The following is a 22,490-nucleotide window of genomic DNA, read 5'->3' on the forward strand; positions in this document are numbered from 1 at the left end:
TAACTGTTCGATTTGGTTTTATAAATGATACCGGAGAACTGTGCTTTGCCAAGTTAGTGCTTATTTTTCAATCCATGACCAATGAGAAACAATCTGGCTTTACAGTAACACTCCCCATGTTCCCTTTCTCAAAACGTATTTGGGGACTAGTGCTGGTCTGTAAACTATTTGTTGTTGGGTGTCGTCAAGTTGATTCTTAGAGTAACCCTACGACACAGGAGAACTGCCCCATAGGGTTTCCTAGGCTGAAATATTTATGGGAACAGGCCACTAGGTCTTTTCTTCTGTGGAGCAACCAGTGGGTTTGAACCACTGACATTTTGGTTAGCAGCCAACCCCTTAACCATTGAGCTACCAGGGCTTCCTAAACCATTTGTTACTAGCCCACAATTAAGTAAAACTTAAAAACATATTTAGCAAATGGACATTGCCTTGACATACTTATTGTGTGTTACAGAAGTGTTGGCCTGCCGTGGATTGGGAAAAAAACAAAAATGACCCTTCTCCACAGATAGGTCAGGAAGCACTGTTCCACTTGAGGAGGAAGTAATTTAAAGAAACCATCCTTCTTTTCATGTTTATTTTCTCTCTCTTAGGGATTTTGTATTTGAAGACATGGATCTTGCTGCCAATGAGCTCAGCATTTATGACAAACTTTCAGAGACTGTTGATTTGGTGAGACAGACAGGCCATCAGTGTGGCATGTCAGAGAAGGCAATTGAAAAATTTATCAGACAGCTGCTGGAAAAGAATGAACCTCAGAGAGGAGCACCCCAGTATCCTCTCCTTATAGCTGTGTATAAGGTAAAAATGTCTTCTGACTTGGAAGTAGCTTAGACACAGCACAGACTCTTCAGCATTCTCCCCAAATATTATCACTAACTGATTCCACCGTTGAACCTTGTTTCTTCGTGAATAAATTGGCCTTTGCTCTTGTTATTGTGTGTTACTAGAAAATTTGACTATTTGATTAAATGTCCTAGACAAAAGCTGTGTATTTATATTAAAATTTATTTGTGTGTGTTTTTTAATGGGTGTTATATCCCCTGATTGTATAATAGAAGCTTGGTGAGCCTTGCAGTCCTTGTAGTTTTAAAACATTAGATGCTTTCAGATCTTAATGTGAATGGCTTGTTTATGAGAATGCATTAGTTCTTAAGGTACATTGGGAATAGCATAAGAGGGCTGTTTTGTTTTTCTTCCTTGGTGTTAGGAAGTTTTGTTTGCTTGGACAAAACAAGCTTTATTTGCTGTTAATCTTTTTCTTATCTTTCCTTGTAGGTCCTTGTGACCCTGGGGTTAATCTTGCTTACTGCCTACTTTGTGATTCAACCTTTCAGCCCATTACCACCTGAACCAGTGCTTTCAGGACCTCACACCTGGCGCTCACTCATCCATCACATCCGGCTGATGTCCTTGCCCATTACCAAGAAATATATGCCAGAAAATAAGGGAGTTCCTCCATATAGGGATGGTGAAGACAGGCCCTTTCCAGGTAGAATGCTGTATTTACTACTTACAAGATACAACTTTTTTCACAGTGTGCAATGGGAAAGGAAATAATATTTATTGACATCAATGGGAGGTATTTTCCCAGGAGTGTCTCATTAAATTCAGTCTTCACTAAAACTCTCTGAGGTAGGTTTTATTATCACCATTTTGCAGATAGAGAAGCTGAGAGTCCGAGAGGCTAAGAAGTAGGCCAGAGAGACACATCTGGTGGAGCTAAAACTCAAACCTCCTGATTCTGAAACATGTATGATGGTGGGGATGAGAAGATTTGCCTATAAGAAGGATTTGACTCTTATCTTATTCTGCCTTTTTCTCTCCTGTGATTCCTATCCATATTGTATATTTCATAAATCACTGTTGATTTGTTGAATGCATCTGAGTCCAGCTTCCTTTTAATTAGATCTTCTAACAGTCGTTACTTAACCTACTGGGTTGCGCTTATGTATAGCTATACCCCACTCTTTCAATTTAGTCTTTTCTCTCCATATCGTTGTTCACTTAATTTAGTGCTCATAAGTGTATCAATGTGGCCAATAAGTTGAATTTAGGAAACAGGTTTATAGTAACTGTGCATCAGTACCATCATAGGAATTCCTAGTCTGAAAGACTACTTGAGGGGTTTCCTTTTGAGAATAGTGTAATATGTGGTAAGACGAGTCAGCCCTCAACTCAACGATGACCCCATGTATAACAGAATGAGATGCTGTCTGATCCTGTGCCATCCCCAGGATCAGTTGCAGATCTGACAATTGTGATCCATTGGGTTTTTCATTGGCTGATTTTCAGAAAAAGATTATTGTGGCCTTTCTTCCTAAGAGAAAGAATAAACCAAACCAAACCCACTGCCATTGTGTTGACTCCAACTCATAGTGACCCTATAGACAGAGTAGAACTGCCCATACTATTTTCTTTCTTTTTATTTTTTTCCCTCGAGTTGATAAAAGTTGTGGTGAACACCATATGTTAGAGAGTAGAACTGCTCCATAGGTTTTTTTTTTTGTTGTTGTTGTTCCCCAAGTTGTGATTTGGGTGAAATTTTACAGAGCAAATTTACCTTCCATTCAACAGTTTATATATATTTTGTTTCATGACATTGATTGCTATCCCCATAGTATAACAGGTCTTGTCCCACTTCCTCCCTCTAGTTACCTTTTCACTGTTTCCCTTCTTCCCATGCATTGCTGCCCTCTGAGCTATCTCTCTGTGCAAATGATGCCCTTCTCATCTCCTATGGTTGATTGTTCTCCAGAGTGGAGACCTCTGGCCTTGTAGGCCTGTCCATTGTTTGGCTGGAAGCCATGGGAGTGAGTTCAGTTACAGGCCTGAAGGGTGACGAGGGGCCATAGTCTCAGGGGTTTCACCAGTCTCTATTGGATCAGTAAACTTCATCTTTTTTATGATTTTGAGTTTGGTTCCACATTTTTCTCCCATTCTATCCAGGACCTCCTATTTTGATCTCTTTTCAAGTGGTTGACAATGTCAGCTGGGCACCATCAAATTCTTCTGGTCCCTTGGACTAGTTGTTTCCTTGCCTCTTTGATTTTCTTCACTTTTCTTTGCTGCAGATGAGGAGAGACCAACTGTTACATCTTAGCTTTTAAGACCCTAGTCGCTACTCATCAAAGTGGGATGTAGAACAGTGTTTTTGTATAGTATATTATGTCAGTTGAGCTTGATGTCCCCTGCAACCATGGTTCCAAGCCTGCAGGCCCAGCAACCCACTCCCTCAAGGTGTTTGGCTGTGGCCAAGAATCTGTTATAACTGCCCCCGTTAGTGCTATTATATATATGGCATACAGCACATAGAAATATATATGTAGAAATATCGTCTGCCAGACTTAAATACGGTCATGGATATATTCCTTTTTGCCTACCCATTCCTGATCCTTTAGCCTGTCTACCTATGTTTCTACTATAGATTAATGTTTATTATTACTAATAATGCAGTATTGTGTTATAAAAGTATTTACCTTTGCTGTCTGTACTTATTGTGCAACTCTTCCGGTCTTCCTTTTCCTTAGTGTTATTGTGCTGGTCACTCGCTTTTGGTATATTGCCTTTCCCTTCACCCACATCAATACTTGTCTCTTGTTGTTGTTGTTGTTATGTGTCGTCGAGTCGGACCCGACTCATAGCTACCCCTCCTTGGGTTTCCAAGGCAGTATCACTATGGAAGTAGATTGCCCGAGGAGTGGCTGGTGGGTTTGAACCACCAGTCTTCTGGTTAGCAGTCAACTGCCTTAAGCTCTACACTACCAGAGCTCCTACTTGTCTCTTACCTATCTAGCAATTTTCCCTCCTCCCCTCTCCCCTCCCTGGTAATAAATAGTTTCCTTCCTTGTGTAAACGTTTCCTGGACTTTTTGCAATAGTGGACTCAAATAATATTTGTCCTTCTGTGATTGACTTATTTCACTCAGCATAATGTCCTCCAAGTTCATCCACATTATGATGTTGCCAAAAGGGCAAGGAAGCCACATCTCCTGACCTCCTCTAACCCCACAAGAAGACAGAATGACCATCAATAGCCCAAGGCCTATTACTGCAAGGCCAGACATACTGCCTCCCTCCAATCCTTTTACCAACCGTTCCTCCCAAAGCACTCACCACCTCTCTCCTGGGTTCGATAATTCGCTGCAGTGGCCACACAGAACTCACAGATTACAGGGGTTTATTAGGGAAGCACCAGCTTACAATTCGAGTTCAGGAAAAACGCTCAGTCTCTCTCCCAGCCCACAGTCTCTCTCTCCTAACAGCCTCTCACAGTCTCTCTCCCAACAGTGCTTGTCCCTTGGTGTCTCACTCAGCAATGTGTGTCTCTTATGTCTCTTTCCCAGCAGCGCGTGTCTCTTTCAGCAGCACATCTTCCTCAACCAGCAGTCAGAGAGACTTCTTCTGCCTCTAGGAGGCCTCCTTTTGAGCCTGGTAGAGTGGCCAAACTAACCAATCATAACATCAGAATTCTAAGCACCTGAGGGAGAGCAGGAACCTCCCAGAACATTGCTTTGTGTTGCGCCCAACAGAAATACCCCAGGTGGATAACTTTTACAATCAGGAGCTCCTCAGTTACTCACAGCAAATTCCACGACAGAGTTTACCAAGACTTATGGCTAGAAAATCCATACCAGGTAATTTACTACACCGCAGATGTGTTTCGCGGATTCTTCATTATTCTTTAGTGTTGTGTAGTATTCCATTGTGTGCATGTGCCATGGTTTGGTTATCCATTCATCTGTTGATGGGCACTTGGATTGTTACTATCTTTTTGCTTTGATGAACAGTGATGCAGTGAACATGTTTATGCATGTATCTATTCGCACCCCAGTTCTCAATGATTTAGGATATATACCTAGTAGAGGGATTGCTAGATCAAATGTATTTCTATTTGCTACTTTTTAAGGAAGTGCCATGCCATTTTGCACCGTGGTTGTACCAATTTACAATTGCACCAGCAATGTATGAGTGACTCAATCTCTCCATACCCTTGCCAGCATTTCTTAGTTTCTGTCCTGTTGAACTTTGCTATGATTGCTGAGGTGAGATGATATCTCATTGATGTTTTTATTTGCATCTCTCTAATAGCTAATGATTGTGAGCATTTCTTCATGTGTTTGTTGGCTGCTTGAATATCTTCTTTGGTGAAGTGTCTGGTCATGTCCTTTCCCCATTTTTATATTGGATTATTTGTCTTTTTGATGTTGAGTTTTCTATAAATTTTAGAGATAAGCAATTTGTCAGATATTTTGTTGGTGAATATGTTTTCCCAATATGTAGGTTCTCTTTTTATTCTTTTGGAGAAGTTTTTTTGATGCATATGAGAAGTTAATTTTTAGAAGGTCCCGGTCATTTAGTTTATCTTGTACTATTTGTGCATTTTTTACTTATGTTTGCTAGTCTGTTAATGCCATATATTAGGGCTCCAAGGTTGCCAATATTTTTTCTTTGATGCATTTTATAATTTTAGGTTTTACATTTAAGTCTTTGATCCATCTAGAGTTAGTTTTTGTGTATGGTGTGAGGTGTGGATCTTGTTTCATTTTTTTGCAAATAGATATCCAATTTTGTCAGCACCATTTGTTAAAGAGACCATTTCTTCCCTGTTTGTGGTGTAGTAAGTTACTTAGTGTGGCTTTTCTACCCATAAGCCTTTGTAAACTCCAAGGTGGGATTTGCTATGAGCAACTGAGAAGCTCCTGATTGCTAAATTTATCCACCTGGAATATTTCTGTTGGGAGTGGCACAAAACAATGTTCTGGGAGGTTCCCACTCTCTCTCAGGTGCTTAGAGTTCTGATGCTATGATTGGCTACTTTGGCCACTCTGCCAGGCTCAAAAGGAGGCCTCCTAGAGGCAGAACTCTCTCTGACTGCTGGTTGAGGAAGATGCTGAAAGAGACACGTGCTCCTGAAAGAGACACGTGCTGCTGGGAAAGAGACGCAAGAGACACGCATTGCTGAGTAAGACACCGAGGGACGTGCACTGCTGGGGGAGAGACTGTGAGAGACTTGGCTGAGAGACAGTGGGCTGGGAGAGAGACTGAGCATTTTTCCTGAACTTGAATTGTAGCCTGGTGCTTCCCTAACAAACCTCATAATCTGTGAGTTCTGTGTGGCCACTGCAATGAATTATTGAACCCAGGAGAGAGATGGTGGTGCTTTGGGAGGAACAATTGGTGAAAGGGCTGGAGGGAGGCAGCATGCCTGGCCTTGCAGTAATAAGCCTTGGGCTATTGATGGTGATTCTGTCCTCTTCTTGTAAGGTTAGAGGAGTTCAGAACATATGGCCTCCTTGCCATTTTTGTACTGTTAATGGATTTTACTCCTTTGTCAAAGATTGGCTGTCCATAGGTTGGTGGATCTATATCTGGGTTCTCAGTTCTGTTCTAGTGGTCTATGTGTCTGTCGTTGTACCAATACCAGGCTGTTTTGAGTGCCATGGCTGTATGGTAGGTTGAGATTGGGCAATGTAAGACCTCCTACTTTGTTCTTCTTTAGTAGTGCTTTGCTTATCTGAGGTCTCTTTCCATATATTTATAAAATATAAAAATATAATAGAAAAATTTATAAAATATATTTATAAAATATAAAATTGGTTTTTCCATGTCTTTAAAGAATGCTGATGGAATCTGGACTGGGATTGCATTGAATGTGTAGATTGCTTTGGATAGTATTGACCAAACATGTAATCGTGTGTGATAGAGGATGAGAATGTGTGCACAGATCTCTATTAGCTATTCATGTAGAGCAGTTGAGTGTGAGTTGGGCTGGTATTGGCTGTTACCTGTCATTGACCAGTTAGTGCAGACGCAGATAGTGGCCCTTGCCCAGTGGGTGGGGCTGCAGGAGGTGCGAATGTCATTGGGTTGTGTGAGCACGGTTGCTTTCTGGTTGTCAGCCACTGGCATGGTTGCCCTTGCAGTCCTTAGCAAGCAGAGCTGATTATCAGGTTGCTGCCCAGATTGGAATGCCTCTTGCAGATATTCAAAATGGCAACCCCATCAGGCCAGCCAATAGTCCACATTTCCTTTTGTCTCCTTATTTGCTGTTTTTATTCAGGTTCTTCTACTAGTCAGTATTTAATCCACTTCTTTACCTTCCCTTTGAAGGTCAGGGTTCCAGGATTATCTTCTGTATCTGTTTCAATTGGTTTCTTGTTTCTTTATTGCAGAGGGTCTGTATATTTTGTTTTCCTATTCTGCCATCTTGCCAGAAGTCCTCCCCATAGGGTTTTCTAGGCTAGAAATCTTTCTGGAAGCAGACTGCCACATCTGCCAGCTGTGGAGCAGCTGGTGGGTTAAAACTGCTAACCTTTTGGTTAGTAGCTAAGTGCTTAATCATTACACCACCAGGGCTTTTTAAGAGAAAAAATAGATGGATTTTTTTTTTTTTAATTTTTTATCTTTATCTATCTGAAAGAGTATATAAATTAATATCACAATTAGATTGTTGAATTTTTTGTGTAACTGTGTCCTGAAACCTTTAAGATGCAGCATAACTGTTTAGGAAGTATGTTTTCAGAAAAAAATTTACTCATTGAAGCTAAGCTTTATATCATAATATCATTTTTTAAGCCAAGACCTAATCAATCATAAAAATCATCGCTTGGATCAAGTTGCCTTTGAAAGCTTTTCTTGTACACTTGAGGAAGTCATGGAAAGATTTCCCAAATTATATCAATATTAGAGGAAGATAACAATGTAAGACATTCTAAAACAAAACTTGTAATTTTTTGGGTTTTTAAATTTTTTTTTTAAATTAACAGTTCGTATATTTAGAATTTTGTATTCCTTGTATATTTTGGGAAGGTTGTTTTTGAAATGTCTCCAGCAGAGCTCAAAAAATGAGCTCTCCAACTCTGTCAGGAAGTCCAGAGCATCTGGAGGTAGCTGCTCCTTTCCTGCTCGTCTTCTCCTCATAGCCTCCTTGCACATGGGAGGAATTAAACCATTTTTAGGCAGGGTTTTGAACTGAGAACCAGTTCATTCCGGTTCAGCCCCCTGCTGAGAATGTGCCTTTCCATCCTAGATACGCTGAATCAGAATCTGCATTTAATGAGATCCCCAGGTGCACATTGTTAAAGTGCAGATTCTCATTCAGTGTATCTGGAATGGAAAGCCACATTCTCAGCAGGGGGTCAAACAGGAATGAACTGGTTGGATTTCCTGTTTTTAGGACCTGGTTGGTGGCATTTTACTTTCTTTCCTTCCATCCTACAAAGTACAGTACCACAGACTTAAGAAATGAAGGACAGCCAATGGGCAGTGCTTCCTCACTCTCTAAATCAGAGTTTACAATTCAAGAAAGCATTAGTGTCTTATCTATCTACCAGCCAGATTTGTTGGTTCACTGCAAATTAATGTTTTGCCTTGCAGATGAGAATAAAATGAGTGTTTGGTGTTCCTTCCTTGAGAGAGCATGTTGGAGGGGTGTGGTTTTAGCTCTTTAATGTTGTTGATTCTATTAAAGTGCTGTTTTCACTTATAAATGTGGATATGGATGCACCACATTTTCCTAAGTGTGGTAATTCTAGGAAGCTGTAGATATGTAAGAGAGCCTTTTGCTTCGCATCTGAAAGGAAACTTAAGAACACAGCATCATGTAAGGGGTAAATAGAAACATGTTGAGGAGAATTAGGTACAAGAAAGTTCAAACTCCTGGGCCTGTGAGAGAGTGGGAAAAGTAAAAAAAATATATATAAATACCATTCTTAACGTCCTGGTACTGAAAACAGCTTCCGCAAGTTAGGATTACTCTGGGGCAGTTCTACTCAGTTCCATGGGGTTGCTATGAGTCAGAATCAACTCAAAGGCACACAACACCAACAAAGCCTGTAAAATAAATATAAGGGAGAATGGTGTGGCAAATTGAGCTCCCCAAAGGAAACCCTGTGAACATGTTGTTTCCTTAAGGATTGGCCTGTCCAGAGCTCCCCAGGGTCACCTGGCCCTCCTTGCAGTGGAGCCTTGGCAGTGATGGAGGGGACTAGATGCCTCTGGTGATGTTGCCCCCCGATCCCATCCAGGGGACAGAAGTAGGCTCCTTTTTTAGTTTCCATAGTATCTTAGTTATCTAGTGCTGCTATGACAGAAATGCCACAAGTGGGTGGCTTTAACAAAAAGAAATTTATTTTCTCGCACAGGTAGGAGGCTAGAAGGCTGAACTCAGAGTGCTGGCTCTAGGGAAGGCTTTCTCTCTGTCAGCTCTGGGGAAAAGTGGTTGTCTCTTCTGAGCTTCTGCTCTTATGTGATCTTCATGTGCTTTGTCATCTCTCTTCCCCCATCTCTGCTCGCTGGCTTCTTTGCTCACTCTGTCTGCTCTTTTTATATTTCACAAGAGATTCATTTAAAACACATCCCACACTTATTAACATGACAAAGAAAGCCCATCCCCAAATAGGATTATGACAACTTGTCTAGGGATTAGGATTTACAATACTTATTTGTGGAGACACAATTCAATCTATAACAGTTAGAATATTCTGCCTCTAAATCTCATTGGTGACAATGAAGTGACTCAGGGGTGAACCATGTAAACATCCCACTCTACAGCAGAAAATAAATAAGCCAATACTTACTTAGTACTTGCCAATATAAGCCCTGTTCAAAGTGCTTTCTGTATATTGGCTCATTGAATCTTTACAACAATGCTTTGAGATAGGTTCTATTTTTATGCCCGTTTTCCAGATAAAGACACTGTGGCACAGTGAGGTTAGGTTGCTTACCCAAGGTCCCAAGGCTAGTAAGTCATGGAGCCAAGATTTGGATCTAGGCAGTTGCCTTCAGAATCAGAGCTTTTAACCTCTGATGAAAGTATTTCCTAGTTACACGGTATTTCTGAAGAGTCTTGGTTTAAGTTTTGTTTCAGAGTTCTACACCCCTGCTCTCTCAAACCCACCAGCCACTCCTCGGAAGGAAGGTTGGGCAATCTACTTCCGTAGTGATACTGCCTCAGAAACCCAAGGAGGGGTCGCTATGAGTCAGATCTGACTCGATGGCACATAACAACAACAATAACAGCTCTCTCAAGTTGCTAGATACACTCTCTGTCAGCTCCTTAGTCCCTGAAGAAACAAGTTTCTTTCTGACTGCTGTTTCAAGTCCAAAGATAAATGCTCTTCCAAGCTATTGGCCTTTTAGAATTTTCCAGAGCTAGCCTTTTCCTAAGCATTCAGTCCAGCTTATCATCGTGATTTGCTCGCTTACGGGTTAATTTTTGACTGACTTCATCCTTTCCCTTCATATTTACACTCATACTCCCTACCTGCTTATCTCTTTATGTATCCACTTTGCCCTTTTCCCCCTTCTCTTGGCTTTTACCCTTTCCATGGAATCATTGAGACTTAGAGCTAAAAAAGAACTTTAGATTTAATCTAGTTCATACCCCCAGTTTATAAGAGAAAATTGAGGCCTGGAGAAGTGAAATAACCTGCTCGCCCAGTTAAAAGTGGCTAATCTCGCACTTGAGCCCTAGTCTAGTCTCGTTGACACTAGTCTATCATTCTTTCCATTGTACCACACTTCCTGCCTACCATTTGTGTCCTCAGCCAGGCCAGGCTCCAGCATGTTAGGCCCAGTTACTCTATTTACTTTGGATATTCTCTGGTCAGTTTCTAATTCTAACACCCATTTATTCTGAGGAGGCCTGGGGTTGTACTCATCTCCAATGAGAAGGTACATCTCTGTAGTGCACAATTGGAGGTTTATGCCTCCATGGAGCCTTCAAGGAAAGGATAAAGTGGATCGAGCAACATCAAAGAGCTTGGGAATGCTGGAACCTCAAGCTTTGAGATTCCCTATTCTTTTTTTTGCAAAATAAGTTCATCTTCAGTGCTAATAGCAGCTAATAACTATCAGGTACTTACTGTATACCAGGCACTATCCTGTGTACTTTATATTCATCTTCTGAGTCTTCACAGTCACATAAGGTAGCTACCCGTTTTATGTCTATTTTACACATGAGGAAACTGACGTGCAGTCATCATCTTACCCAAAGCCTCACATTTAGAGATAAATTTGCATGCAAATGAGAACTTCTGAAAGTAGAATGGACTCCATGGTTTGGCATGGTTCAAATGCATTGCTTCCTAAAGGCAAGGCTATTGGCTAGATGATTTTCTTGGGGCTTCTCTTATGCCTATAGTTTCTGAAAATGGCTTTGGATACAGTACTATCCAGCAGGGGACTTGGCAGAACCTGCCTTCACCATCAGGGTTTGATCCCCACCTCGTGGCCAGGATGCTAGAAGAGGTACTATCCAAAATGAGCTGCTGGAGAGTAACCTGATTAAATATTGAGCCCACAGCAGCGAAAGTCGTGGGGAGCTTTGTCATGGGCTTTCAGGCTTATTCTCAGGTATATTTCTAATAGAATGACCTTACTTGCATAATTATATATATTAATCTTTTAATCTTTATATGTATCCACTCTTTTATTTATTTTTATCTCTTACTTTGAGGTTCCATTGAATACAGACTGTTCTTTTGATTTCCTCCCAGTGGACTTAATCCTATTGTTAAGCTTCTGAAAGGTCAGAGTTTTTCATTCATTTATTCATTAAGTGAATGTTTGTTGAAATGCAACTATATGCCAGCCACTGTTCTCAACAGAGCAGTGAACAAACCAGACCAAGCCCTTTGCTGTTGTAGAACTGGTTTGTGCTTTTCTTTCTTTCCTGTCCTTTTTACCCAAAAGGATTTTTTTTTTCTGTCCTGGAAAGAGATTTTTTTTTTTCCCTGCTTTTTGCCAGATTAATAATCTACATAAAAAGGACTATTCTCCCTCACAATTCCAGGGTGTGTTACAGTTTTAACACTATGAGCAGGCTTAAGTGAGTTTTCTTTGTAAACAGCCCTCAGGCCCCAGGAAGCCTCCTGCCTGTCCGGCTTTGGCCCACTCTGGCTGTTCTGCTGAGTGCCCAATTTGCAGAGAAGGGTGGGCCATTGCAGTTTCCTGATTTCAGGCCATGTTGTGTCTGAGAGATTGTTTTTGACATCCTAAACAGTGAAATGAATTTCAAACCTGATGAGAATTTGGAATACAGATCATGAGTTTTATTTAACTCTTACATATGTAGTTCCTCCTTCTGTGTCTCAGCCTTTCTTTCATTAAGTAGGTGTAAGAACCAAGGAACCTTGGTGGCACAGTGATTAAGAGCTCAGTTGCTAACTGAAAGGGTGGTGGTTCAAACCCACCAGCTGCTCGGTAGGAGAATGATGTATATGAGTCAGAATCAATGCGACGACAACGGGTCTGCGAGTCAAGGAGCCTTGGTCCTTACAAGAAAGAGAAAGTTACTATCCAGCTTCCACCAGCCTTTCTGCCTGGCTGCAGGTAGCTGAAAAAAAGTTGTGAACTATGGCATAGGAAAGTCTGGCTGCATGTTGTTGGCTGTTTCTAGGGTGGAATTTTGTTCACTCTGGGGCATTATGACTCCAAACCCATTGTATAGAGAACATCTCATATGTAACCTCTTAGGGACCCAGGCCATGCTGTAGTCTGGCCACACCTTGCTTCTCTGTTGTGGAGGATGCTGTGGGAAGGGAAGAAGCTCCTACCTTACCTCTCCTGCCACCTCCAGACTCTTCACTGCTAGGCCATTTCTCACCAAACATTAGCACATTCTTTATCCTCGGTGATCTCAAGGCTACAGAGAAATCAGTAACTCTTCCTCTTGAAGTTTGGGCTCCTTAAATGATATAGGGGGCACATTGGTCTTTGGTTTTGTTAGTTGCTGTTGAGTCAGTTCTGACTCACGGTGACTCAGTGTACAGAGCAGAACTGTTCCATAGCATTTTCAAGGTTATGACATTTCAGAAGTAAAACTGGTCTTCCTCTTCCCAGCCCCTTTCTTCTAGGACTGCCTTGTCACAGTCAAGAATCATCTTCTTAGAGCATCAGAAAACCCCTACTCACAGACCTCTATTGGTTCCACATTTTGTAGAGTCAGGCCTGCTCCAAGCCCTAGGGGCCCTTCTTGGTCTTCTTCAGCCACTATCCCCCCTCCCACTTATTCCTCTGTGCTCTTTCCACCAGACCCTGGTGCCTCATTAACTTCCTCTCCCACCTAACTCTAGCTGCCTCATCTGTAAAATAGAATGGTGATGCCTACTCAACAATTTTATGGTGGAAATTCAATGATGGTCTGGCACTTCATGAATTAGTTTCTCTTTTTCCCTCACAAGTGCTTTGGAAACGGAAGTACTACATAATTGTTACATGTTGTTATGATTGTTTATGTCTCATTGTATATCCATTAGCCAGAGTTCTTGTCCTTGACAATAATTCATCATATTTGACCCCTAATAAGGAACATTTGAAAATACCCCAGAAGAAGAAAAGTACTTAACTTTGCAGCCTCCAAGTGCCACTGAAACAGATCTTACTAAAGGGTTTGTGGCCAACCCTGGAGGCTCATGGTGAGCTCTGTGGGAGAAGCCCCTGTCTAGGAGAGGATTGCAGCAGTAGGCCTGTGATTGATAATCTGCCCACAGGCTGAGATGGGCTGAGAAGGGAACAAGGCAGCTGATTCCAGGGAATGCAAGTACCATCTGCAAGAGATGGAAGATACTTGGAGGGTGTTCAGGAGACTGTCTGCTGAGAACAAACATAGTCCTTCCCTAATGAGGATTTCTTAAGCCCCACTTGTTGTTGTTGTTGTTTGCCATCGAGTCGGCCCCGACTCATAGCGACCCCTCCTTGGGTTTCCGAGGCAGTATCACTACGGAAGTAGGATTGCCCAACCTTCCTTCCGAGGAGTGGCTGGTGGGTTTGAACCGCCTGCCTTCTGGTTAGCAGTCAAGTGCCTTAGCCACTATGCTACCAGAGCTCCCAAGCCCCACTAGTGTTCCCTTAAAAACAAAAAAACAAAAAACAAGAATAAAGTAGTTGCTTTAAACTATGCTTGTGTTTGTTGCTGCCAGCAACTACAGAAAATGGTTTGTACCCGAGAGTCAGCTTCCAACTGTGTTTAGCGGTTCAAAGAATTGACTTCATTGGAGCCACATTTGGTTGTCTGTTATCTTCTGTTGTAGGCTCTCTCTTGATTTGGTTTCCACTGGGTTTTAATCAGGGACCATCTTGTGAAACACTTTGGATTCAAATTCTAGTTTAACACAAACACATCTCAGAGAACACAGATGAAATCCAGAATGGAACAGAAAGTAAACAAGAAATAGTGCAACAAGATTATAAGCTGGATAATGTCAGAGGGAAGGAACATAGGGAAACTGGGAAGGGCTGTGTAGAAACAGAGGAACCCCTCGGAGAAGGAGCCAGCCCAGGGGAGAGTGTCAAGGAGATGCTGGCCCTCCATCAGGTTTTAGGTGGGATGTTCCTCCATTTCATACTAATCTTCCGTGGTGGTAGAAACAATGGTTAGTAGCTCCCACCTGCTTCAGAGCTAGGGTGATGCAATTCACTTTACCCAGAGATGGACACCTGAGAAGTCTGATGTTTCTTCTCTTGCGCTCGTGCTCTGCACTCTTTCCCCACCACCTCTCTCTCCCCCTCCCCCTCTCTCCTTCCTTCCCCCATCTCCCCCTCCCCTCTGCCATCCTCCCCCCCACCTCTCTCTCCCCCTCTCTCCCCTCTCCACTTCTTCTCTCTCCTCTTCTCTCTCTCCCCCTTTCCCCCTCTCCCTCCTTCTCTCCCCCTTTCTCTCTCCTTCTCTCTCTCTCTCTCTTTCCCCTTCCCTCCTCTCTCTCCCCTCTCTCTATCCCTCTACATCTTCTCTCTCCCCCTCTCCCTCCCTCTCTCCCCACTCTCGTCTCACTTTTCCTTCCCAGAGCTGCCCTGACCTCCATCTTTGTACTTGTAATTGTGAGCCAAGGGTCTAGGCACACACCCAGAGTGTGCAAAAAGACACACTATGAGGTTCACAGTGACTGTGGGACCACCCTTTCTAGCTGCCCCACCCCTGTGTGCTATAGGCGTTTCACATGTGTGGGTCATAGGTTAGAAAATAGAAGGGCTGCATCTCTAGCCCCATGTTCTTAAGTGCTTATTTTCTGTTATATTTTATTTATCTCTGAGATGGGAGATATATGTACATGTTAAAAATAATTTTTCCATAAAGTGTAGAAGAGTATACAGAGAAAAGTACTTCTGTTCTCTGCTCCCCTCCTCAAAGGCTACCTATTTCATATGTGCCTTTTCTGAGGCCAACAGTGCTTATCCTTCTTAGTTTTTTAAAATTAACAATATCTTTCTTTTCTGCTTTCACTGTGGGAGCTACTGTATTTTTCCTGAATCTGTATTCTCCATATCCCTTTTTCTCCCAGACTTTGACCCCTGGTCAACAAATTACTGTGAGAAGAATGAGTCGGACCCCATCCCTGCCAATTGCACTGGTTGTGCCCAGAAATTACCCCTCAAGGTAATGCTCCTGGAAGATACCCCTGAGAAATTTGAGCAACTCCATCCTCTGGTGATCAAAGTAAGCACTCTTGATTATCCCACTGTTTAATTTACCTGTTTAAAGACTAGGAAACATCAAGCTCTGTGATATTTCTGATAAATAACTTGGTGTTGCTTTGTTCTACTTTGTTTTCTGCCCTCCCAAGACGGAACAGCCATTGTTGTCTGAGGAACTTCAGCATTTTTTGTGTCGATACCCTGAGGTGGCAGAAGGCTTCACCGAAGGGTTATTTGCCAAGTGGTGGCGCTGCTTTCCTGACCGGTGGTTCCCATTTCCTTATCCATGGTGAGCATTGAAAGAGGCTCTTAGTCTAAGTGTAAAAGAAGGTGGACCACGTGCTGGACACTATGTAAGCATTTTACAATGTACACTTCAAGTCAAATGATCCTCAGGAGCTCACTGTTGAAAACAAATCATGAGCACAGAGGAGATGAATGGAAAAGGTGTGTCAAGAGGAAGGTGGGCCAAGTCTCCAAGGCAGACACCACGATTGCCTAAGAGGTCCATAATTTATTTCTAAGTATGTGTTTAGCATTTTATGTTTATACACAGTGGTCCTGAGCATTGATGAGTAAAGAGAGAACAAGATAAATAGAAGGGAAACTATATTTCTGGCACTTGTTTGCACCAGGCAGTGCCCCTTGGTGCTTAATGTCTATTGCCCATTGGTGATGCTCATAATAGCTCTGAGAAGTAGAATGATCATTGTCATTGTTCAGATCAGAAAAGTACCAATCAGAAGTTAAGTAACTCGCCCAAGGTTACCCAGCCAGGATTGAAACCTAGATCTATCTCCATATTATTTCTTGTGTTCTTTAAGAAGGTATGGTCTATACCTTGGGGTCAAGATTGCTCTCTAGAAGAGGAAAGCTGGTTTCCATCTGTTGTTGTTGTTATGTGCCATCGAGTCAGACCTGACTCATAGCGACCTCTCCTTGGGTTTCCGAGGCAGTATCACTATGGAAGTAGATTGTCCCATCTTCCTTCCGAGGAGTGGCTGGTGGGTTTGAACCACCAGCCTTCTGATTAGCAGTCAAGTGCCTTAGGCACTACACTATCAGAGCTTCCATCTAGAGAATTAAAATGGCTTTTTAAGGCTTTTCTTGGAACTTATTGATAATGTTTTGATGTTTCCACCTGTTTTTAAATTTGCCATTTTATTTACATGATAGAATATCCAGTTTAGCAAGCTAATCAGGCCCCACATTACCTGTATACCACTCTGCTTCAGAAGAAGGTTCAAATCTTTTATCTCTCCTTTCTCTTCTTCCTTTTCCCCTCCTGGCCTGCTATTACTTCTGCCTCTAGATAGAGTGAATAGATTGTTTCCTTCCTGTACATGTTGTTTTAGCTGGGCTTTCTAAACATCTCACCCATGTGTACAAATTGTAGCTGTAGAGTTTATATGTGTGCATGTACATGTTAGAGTTAGTAAGTGATTTGGCAGGACTATTCTTCATGGACCTAGTACTTAAGAAGTTGCATGGTTTTCCTTCTTTACCCACCACCCACCATTTTTCAAACTTTGTTTAGCTGTCTGTAAGTCATGGACTAAGCTGGCTTGCGCAGCTTAATTACTTTTTTCTGTTTCAAACTTTTACAGGCGAAGACCTCTGAATAGATCACAAATTTTACATGAGCTTTTTCCTGTTTTCACCTACCTGCCATTTCCAAAAGATGCCTCCTTGAAAAAATGTTTCTTTCTTCACCCGGAACCTGTTGTGGGGAGTAAGGTAGGAAATTTTAAGAGAACTTAGGTCTAGAATTTTCCTCATTTGGAACCTGGGCTGATGCCATAATCAAGGCCTCCCTGAGTATCGACCTAGAGGGTGAATTGAAGGGATACCCATATAAACTGAAGGTCTGCTCCTAGCCAGGAGATGCACAGTTGACCACCTTTTTATGAAGGTGTATTTGCAGAAGGTCTGGTTACCCTGCGTATCTATTTCCTGACCTTAACACCTGGGACAAGCTACATTTCTGCATTAAAGGAAGTGGAATGCTAATATGTGAAGGAACTTGAAAGTTGTTAGTCTCATCTACCTACCTCAAATTATTTTAGGAAGTAGGCAAGCTATAAACGCATAGTATGTAAGCAAATAATCCTTCTTCATTTTGTAGGTAAGGAAATTGAGCCCAAGAACACAGAGCAAATTAATTGGAGGGTTCCCCTTTGCTCCTCACCTCTGGGTTGGCTTTCCTCAGAACAAACAAATGAAGATACTTTAGATAGAGAACTGGAAAAGCAAGAGGTTGGGGAGCATGGGAGAATTTGGGACAGAGTGTTGATAGGCACATGCCTAAGGCAGGCAGCACAGTCTGGTGGGAAGGTCCCTTCTGCCCCAACACTTCCTACTTTGGTACTCAGCCAAGTATGGACAGAGGAGAGAAAGGTCCACAGGACCTAGAGTTCTCAGGCACTCTCTGGAGGCCAGCAGACTAGGTGACTTTCTTCTGTGTTTGTCTACTTACTTTTCTCTGAAATGCTCTTTAGTTGAATCTCATTCTTAAGGAAGGTATTTGAATCTGGATTGTTTTGAAAGAATTAAAAGGATGAGTTTTCCTTTGTAAAACATGTATTTTTCCTGAACTGTGACCACTACCAACTCTAAGTTGTGGCTTCAGCCCCCTGATACTATTGTTTGGCTCCAAATTTACTGAATTGTGTTAAAGGAATTTAAAAGTCTATGAAAACAAGCATTTTGTCTAGAAATAAGAACTTCTGTCTGCCAGCAGTTGGGTGGAGATGTTGGGCTCTTGCCTTAGACTGTAAGGGAGTTTATCCTGTTGTCCCCGGCTAGAACTCAGGATGCTAGCATGATTTCATCATGATAATTATGATATAATTCTGGGAAAGTGACATTATCTTGATCTTGGTGCTCCCACTTGAATACTGGAGTTAATGTCACCAACCTGCTTCAGTGGAGACACCAAGAAGCCTGGCCAAAGTACAAAGTTATTCAAAGGCCCGTCAAAGTCATCTTATTGTGGTTATCGAGGATGTTTTGGGAAGGGATTGTTGCTTTAGATGCCATCGAGTTGGTTCTGACTCAGAGTGACCCTGTGTGCAACAGAACAAAACACAGCCAAGTCCTGTGCCATCCTCACAGTCATTGCTGTTTGAGCCCATTTTTGCAGCCACTGTGTCAGACCATCTCGTCTTTTTCTCTGACTCTCTACTTCACCAAGCATGATGTCCTTCTCTAGGGACTAGACTCTCCTGATAACACATTCAAAGTCTCGCCTTCCTCGCTTCTAAGGTGCATTCTGTCTATACTTCATCCAAGATGGATTTGTTCGTTCTTCTGGCAGTCCGTGATATATTTAGTGTTCTTCATGAACACCATAATTCAAAGGCATGAATTCTTTCGTCTTCGTTACTCATTGTCCAACTTCTGCAGGTATATCCAAACCAAAAACCAAAACTCACTGCCGTCAAGTCAGATCCGACTCATAGTGACCCTTCCTTGGGTTTCCAAGGCAGTTACCACTGCAAAAGTAGATTGCCCAATCTTCCTTCCAAGGAGCCGCTGGTGGGTTTGAACTGCCAACCTTCTGGTTAGCAGGCAAATGCCTTAGGCACTGTGCTACCAGAGCATGCATATCAGGTGATTGAAAATACCAAAGCTTGGGTCAGGCACAGCTTAGTCCTCAAAGTGACGTGTTTGTTTTTTACTTCAAAGAGGTCTTTTGCCACAGATTTGCCTTATGTGATATGTTCTTTGATTTCTTGACCACTGCTTCCTTGGGCATTGATTGTGAATCCAAGTAAAATAAAATCCCTAACAACTTCAGTCTTTTCTTTCTTTATTATGATGTTGCTTGTTGGTCCAGTTGTGAGGATTTTTGTTTTCTTTATGTTGAGTTGTAATCCATAGTGGAGGCTGTAGTTTTCGGTCTTCATCAGTAAGTGCTTCAAGTCATCTTTACTTTCAGCAAGCAAGGTTGTGTCATCTACATATTGCACGTTATCTTCCCTCAGTCTTGATGCCTGGTTCTTCTTCGTATAGTCTCCCTTTCAGATTATTTTCTCAGCATAAAGATTGAATAAGTATGGTGAAGGGATACAACCCTGATGCACACTTTTCCTTATTTTAAACCATGTAGTGTCCCTTTGCTCTATTCAAACAACTGCCTCTTGGTCTATGTACAAGTTCCACATGAGCACAATCAAGTGTTCTAGAATTCCTATTTTTTGCAGTGTTACCCATAATTTTTGTTTCACACTGTCGAATGCCTTTGCGTAGTTGGTAAAACACAGGTAAACATCTTTCTGGTATTCTCTGCTTTCAGTCAGCATCCATCTGACATCAGCAGTGATAGTGTCATTCCATGACTTCTTCTGAATATGGGTTGAATTTCTGGCAATTCCCTGTCATTGCACCACTGCAACCATTTTTGAATTATCTTCAGCAAAGTTTTACTTGCATATGATATTAATGATATTGTTGAGTAATTTCCACATTCCATTGGGATCACCTTTTTTGGAATGGGCACAAATATGGATCTCTTGCAGTTGGTTGACCAGGTAGCTGTCTTCCAAACTTCTTGGCATAGACAAGTGAGTGCCTCCAGTGCTGCATCTATTTACTAAAACAATTCAAAGGATATCCCATCAATTCCTGGAGCCTTGTTTTTTGCCAGCCCCTTCAGTGCAGTTTAGGCTTTTTCTTTCAGTATCATTGGTTCTTGATGACATTTTACCTTGAACATCAACCAGTTATTTTTGGTACAGTGACTCTATGTATTCCTTCCATCTTCTTTTGATGCTTCCTGCCCCTTTCAGTATGTTGCTCATAGAATTCTTCAGTATCAACTCTGGGCTTGAATTTTTCCTTCAGTTCTTTCAGCTTGAGAAATCTGAGTATGGCCTTTCTTTTTGGTTTTCTAGCTCCAGGTCTTTGTATATTTCATCATGATACTTTACTTTGTGTTCTTAAGTCACCCTTTGAAATCTGTTCAACTCTTTTATTTTATCATTTCTTCCATTAATTATAGCTACTCTTTGTTCAAGAGCATGTTTGAGAGTCTCTTCTGACATCCTTTTTTTTAATTCTTTGCTGTCTTTCTAATGACCTTTTGCTTTCTTTATGTACAGTGACCTCCCACAACTCATCTGATCTTTGGTCATTGGTGTTCAATGCATCAAATCTTTTCTTGAGATGGTCTCTGAATTCAAGTGGGGTATACTCAAGGTCATACTTTGACTCTTGTGGACTTGTTTTAATTTTCTTCAGCTTCAACTTGAACTTACCTATAAGCAATTGATGGTCTGTTCTGCAGTCAGCCCCAGCCTTGTTCTGACTGATGATATTGAACTTCTCTATCACCTCTTTAGAAGCTCTGGTGGCGTAGTGCCTAAGGCATTTGATTGCTAACCAGAGGGCTAGCAGTTCAAATCCACCAGCCACCCCTCGGAAGGAAGGTTGGGCAATCTACTTCCATAGTGATACTGCCCCAGAAACCCAAGGAGGGCTCACTGTGAGTCAGATCTGACTCCATGGCAGTGAGTTTTTTTTTTTTTTTAATCATTTCTTTACATAAATGTAGTCGATCTGATTTCTGTGTATTCCATCCAGAGAGGTCGACCTGTGTAGTCACCATTTCTGTTGTTGAAAAAAGTCTTTCCAGTGAATAAGTTATGGTCTTGCAAAATTCTATCATGCAGTCTCCTGTGGTGTTTCTACCACCGAGGCCATTTTCTAACTACCAGTCTTCCTTTGTTTCCATAGAAAAGGGAGTGGCCCCAAAAAGCAAAAAATCTTGAGAGTCTGGTTTCTTGGAGCATCTCGTCCCCTATACTGGCCCAGTTTCTCCTTTTTTTTCAGCCTTGTTACCCAATCCTGCTGTCAACATCCCTGCTCTGGTCCCTGGAAAGTCAAATGTTTGTGGGCCCTGTATCCAAGAGGCAGCCTTGGGATAGAAAATAGGAAGTGGATCAGGTTGTCCTGGGAGAAGAGGCGAGGTTCTGTAATGCCCTCTTCACCCATTCCATAGTGTTGCTTAGGGGTGGCCCACTCCATCCTGCTGTCTGTTTCCTTCTATCTTGAGTGCCAAGGAACATAGTCATGCCCCTCTCCAGCTCATGTGAAAGAGAGATACATCCACTTATTTTGGGTTTTCTGTGATTTTTTCAAGACTAGATTTCAGGGCTTCTGCCAGTGTTAGTGTTAGTTACCTGCAGGCCAACTCAAGTCCCAGTCCTGCTGCTACTACAGCAATAGTTAGAATGCCTCTAGTCTTGCCATGGAAGCAGCAACATGGCCAGGGCCTGTGGGAGCATCGGAGGGACAGGACTGGGAACAGGAGCAGCAGAGGCCAAAACTCAAGGCTCTGGAAGTCTTGGGTGGTGAGGAGGAAACCAGGGGCTCAGGAAGTCAAACTTCTGACCCCTGCTGCAGTTGATGTGGCTGCCCAAAAGGGCAGGAGTGGGGAGGACAGAAGTGAGAGAGAAGGCACTAGAGTTTTTCTCTTACCATCTAGATAAGAGAAGCCCAAATAAGACCCACTTGTCCTTTTATCCATACTCCCTGCCCTGCCCTCTCCCCAGGGTTCATCACTCCTTGCCTGGCACACTGGAGGTTGCACTTAATGCATGTTGGTGGCAGTAGTACACCTTCCGAAGTACAATCATTACCTGTCAAAGTGCATGTCTCAGTTGTCTCTTTAGTTTTGAAAATCAGAGGCCAACCTCTGATTAGATTTTAATGAGTAGCATGGCGTAGCTGTTCATCCAGCTCTTGTCAGAAAGTGTAAACTTGAATTTGCTGCCATTCAGTTCTTATCAAAACTCTAGTAGCAGATGATGTCCATAGAAGATTGCCTAAAGGATATTCAGGGCATCAGTTTCTCTAAAAAATCTGGGTCAAACCAAGCTCTCAGAGATTGCATACCTAGACCGCTACGTGTTAGCCTCTCCTAGAACCTCTTTTTTTTTTTTTTAATTTTTATTGTGATTTTGGTGAAATTTGAGAAGTTTGAGAGCAAATTCATTTTCCACACAGCAGTTCATACACAGGAGCTCTGGTGGCATAGTGCCTAAGGCATTTGATTGCTAACCAGAGGGC

General features: G+C 42.1%; 1 protein-coding gene across 1 annotated transcript in view; it reads left to right on the forward strand.

Annotated features, from left to right (window-relative positions):
* Window positions 1-615: 615 nt before the first annotated feature.
* The window catches only part of CUNH6orf89 (chromosome unknown C6orf89 homolog), a 23,903-nt gene continuing 2,028 nt past the window's right edge, over window positions 616-22,490 (forward strand). The window contains exons 1-5 of the mRNA XM_042780758.1: window positions 616-804; window positions 1,282-1,495; window positions 15,287-15,441; window positions 15,569-15,708; window positions 17,027-17,156. Coding sequence (XP_042636692.1) covers window positions 616-804; window positions 1,282-1,495; window positions 15,287-15,441; window positions 15,569-15,708; window positions 17,027-17,156 — 828 coding nt within the window. The remainder of the gene's footprint in view (window positions 805-1,281; window positions 1,496-15,286; window positions 15,442-15,568; window positions 15,709-17,026; window positions 17,157-22,490) is intronic.

Source organism: Orycteropus afer, unplaced genomic scaffold (assembly GCF_000298275.1).
Source record: "Orycteropus afer afer isolate SDZICR_OR568_19922 unplaced genomic scaffold, OryAfe1.0 scaffold00059, whole genome shotgun sequence".
Classification (NCBI taxonomy): domain Eukaryota; kingdom Metazoa; phylum Chordata; class Mammalia; order Tubulidentata; family Orycteropodidae; genus Orycteropus; species Orycteropus afer.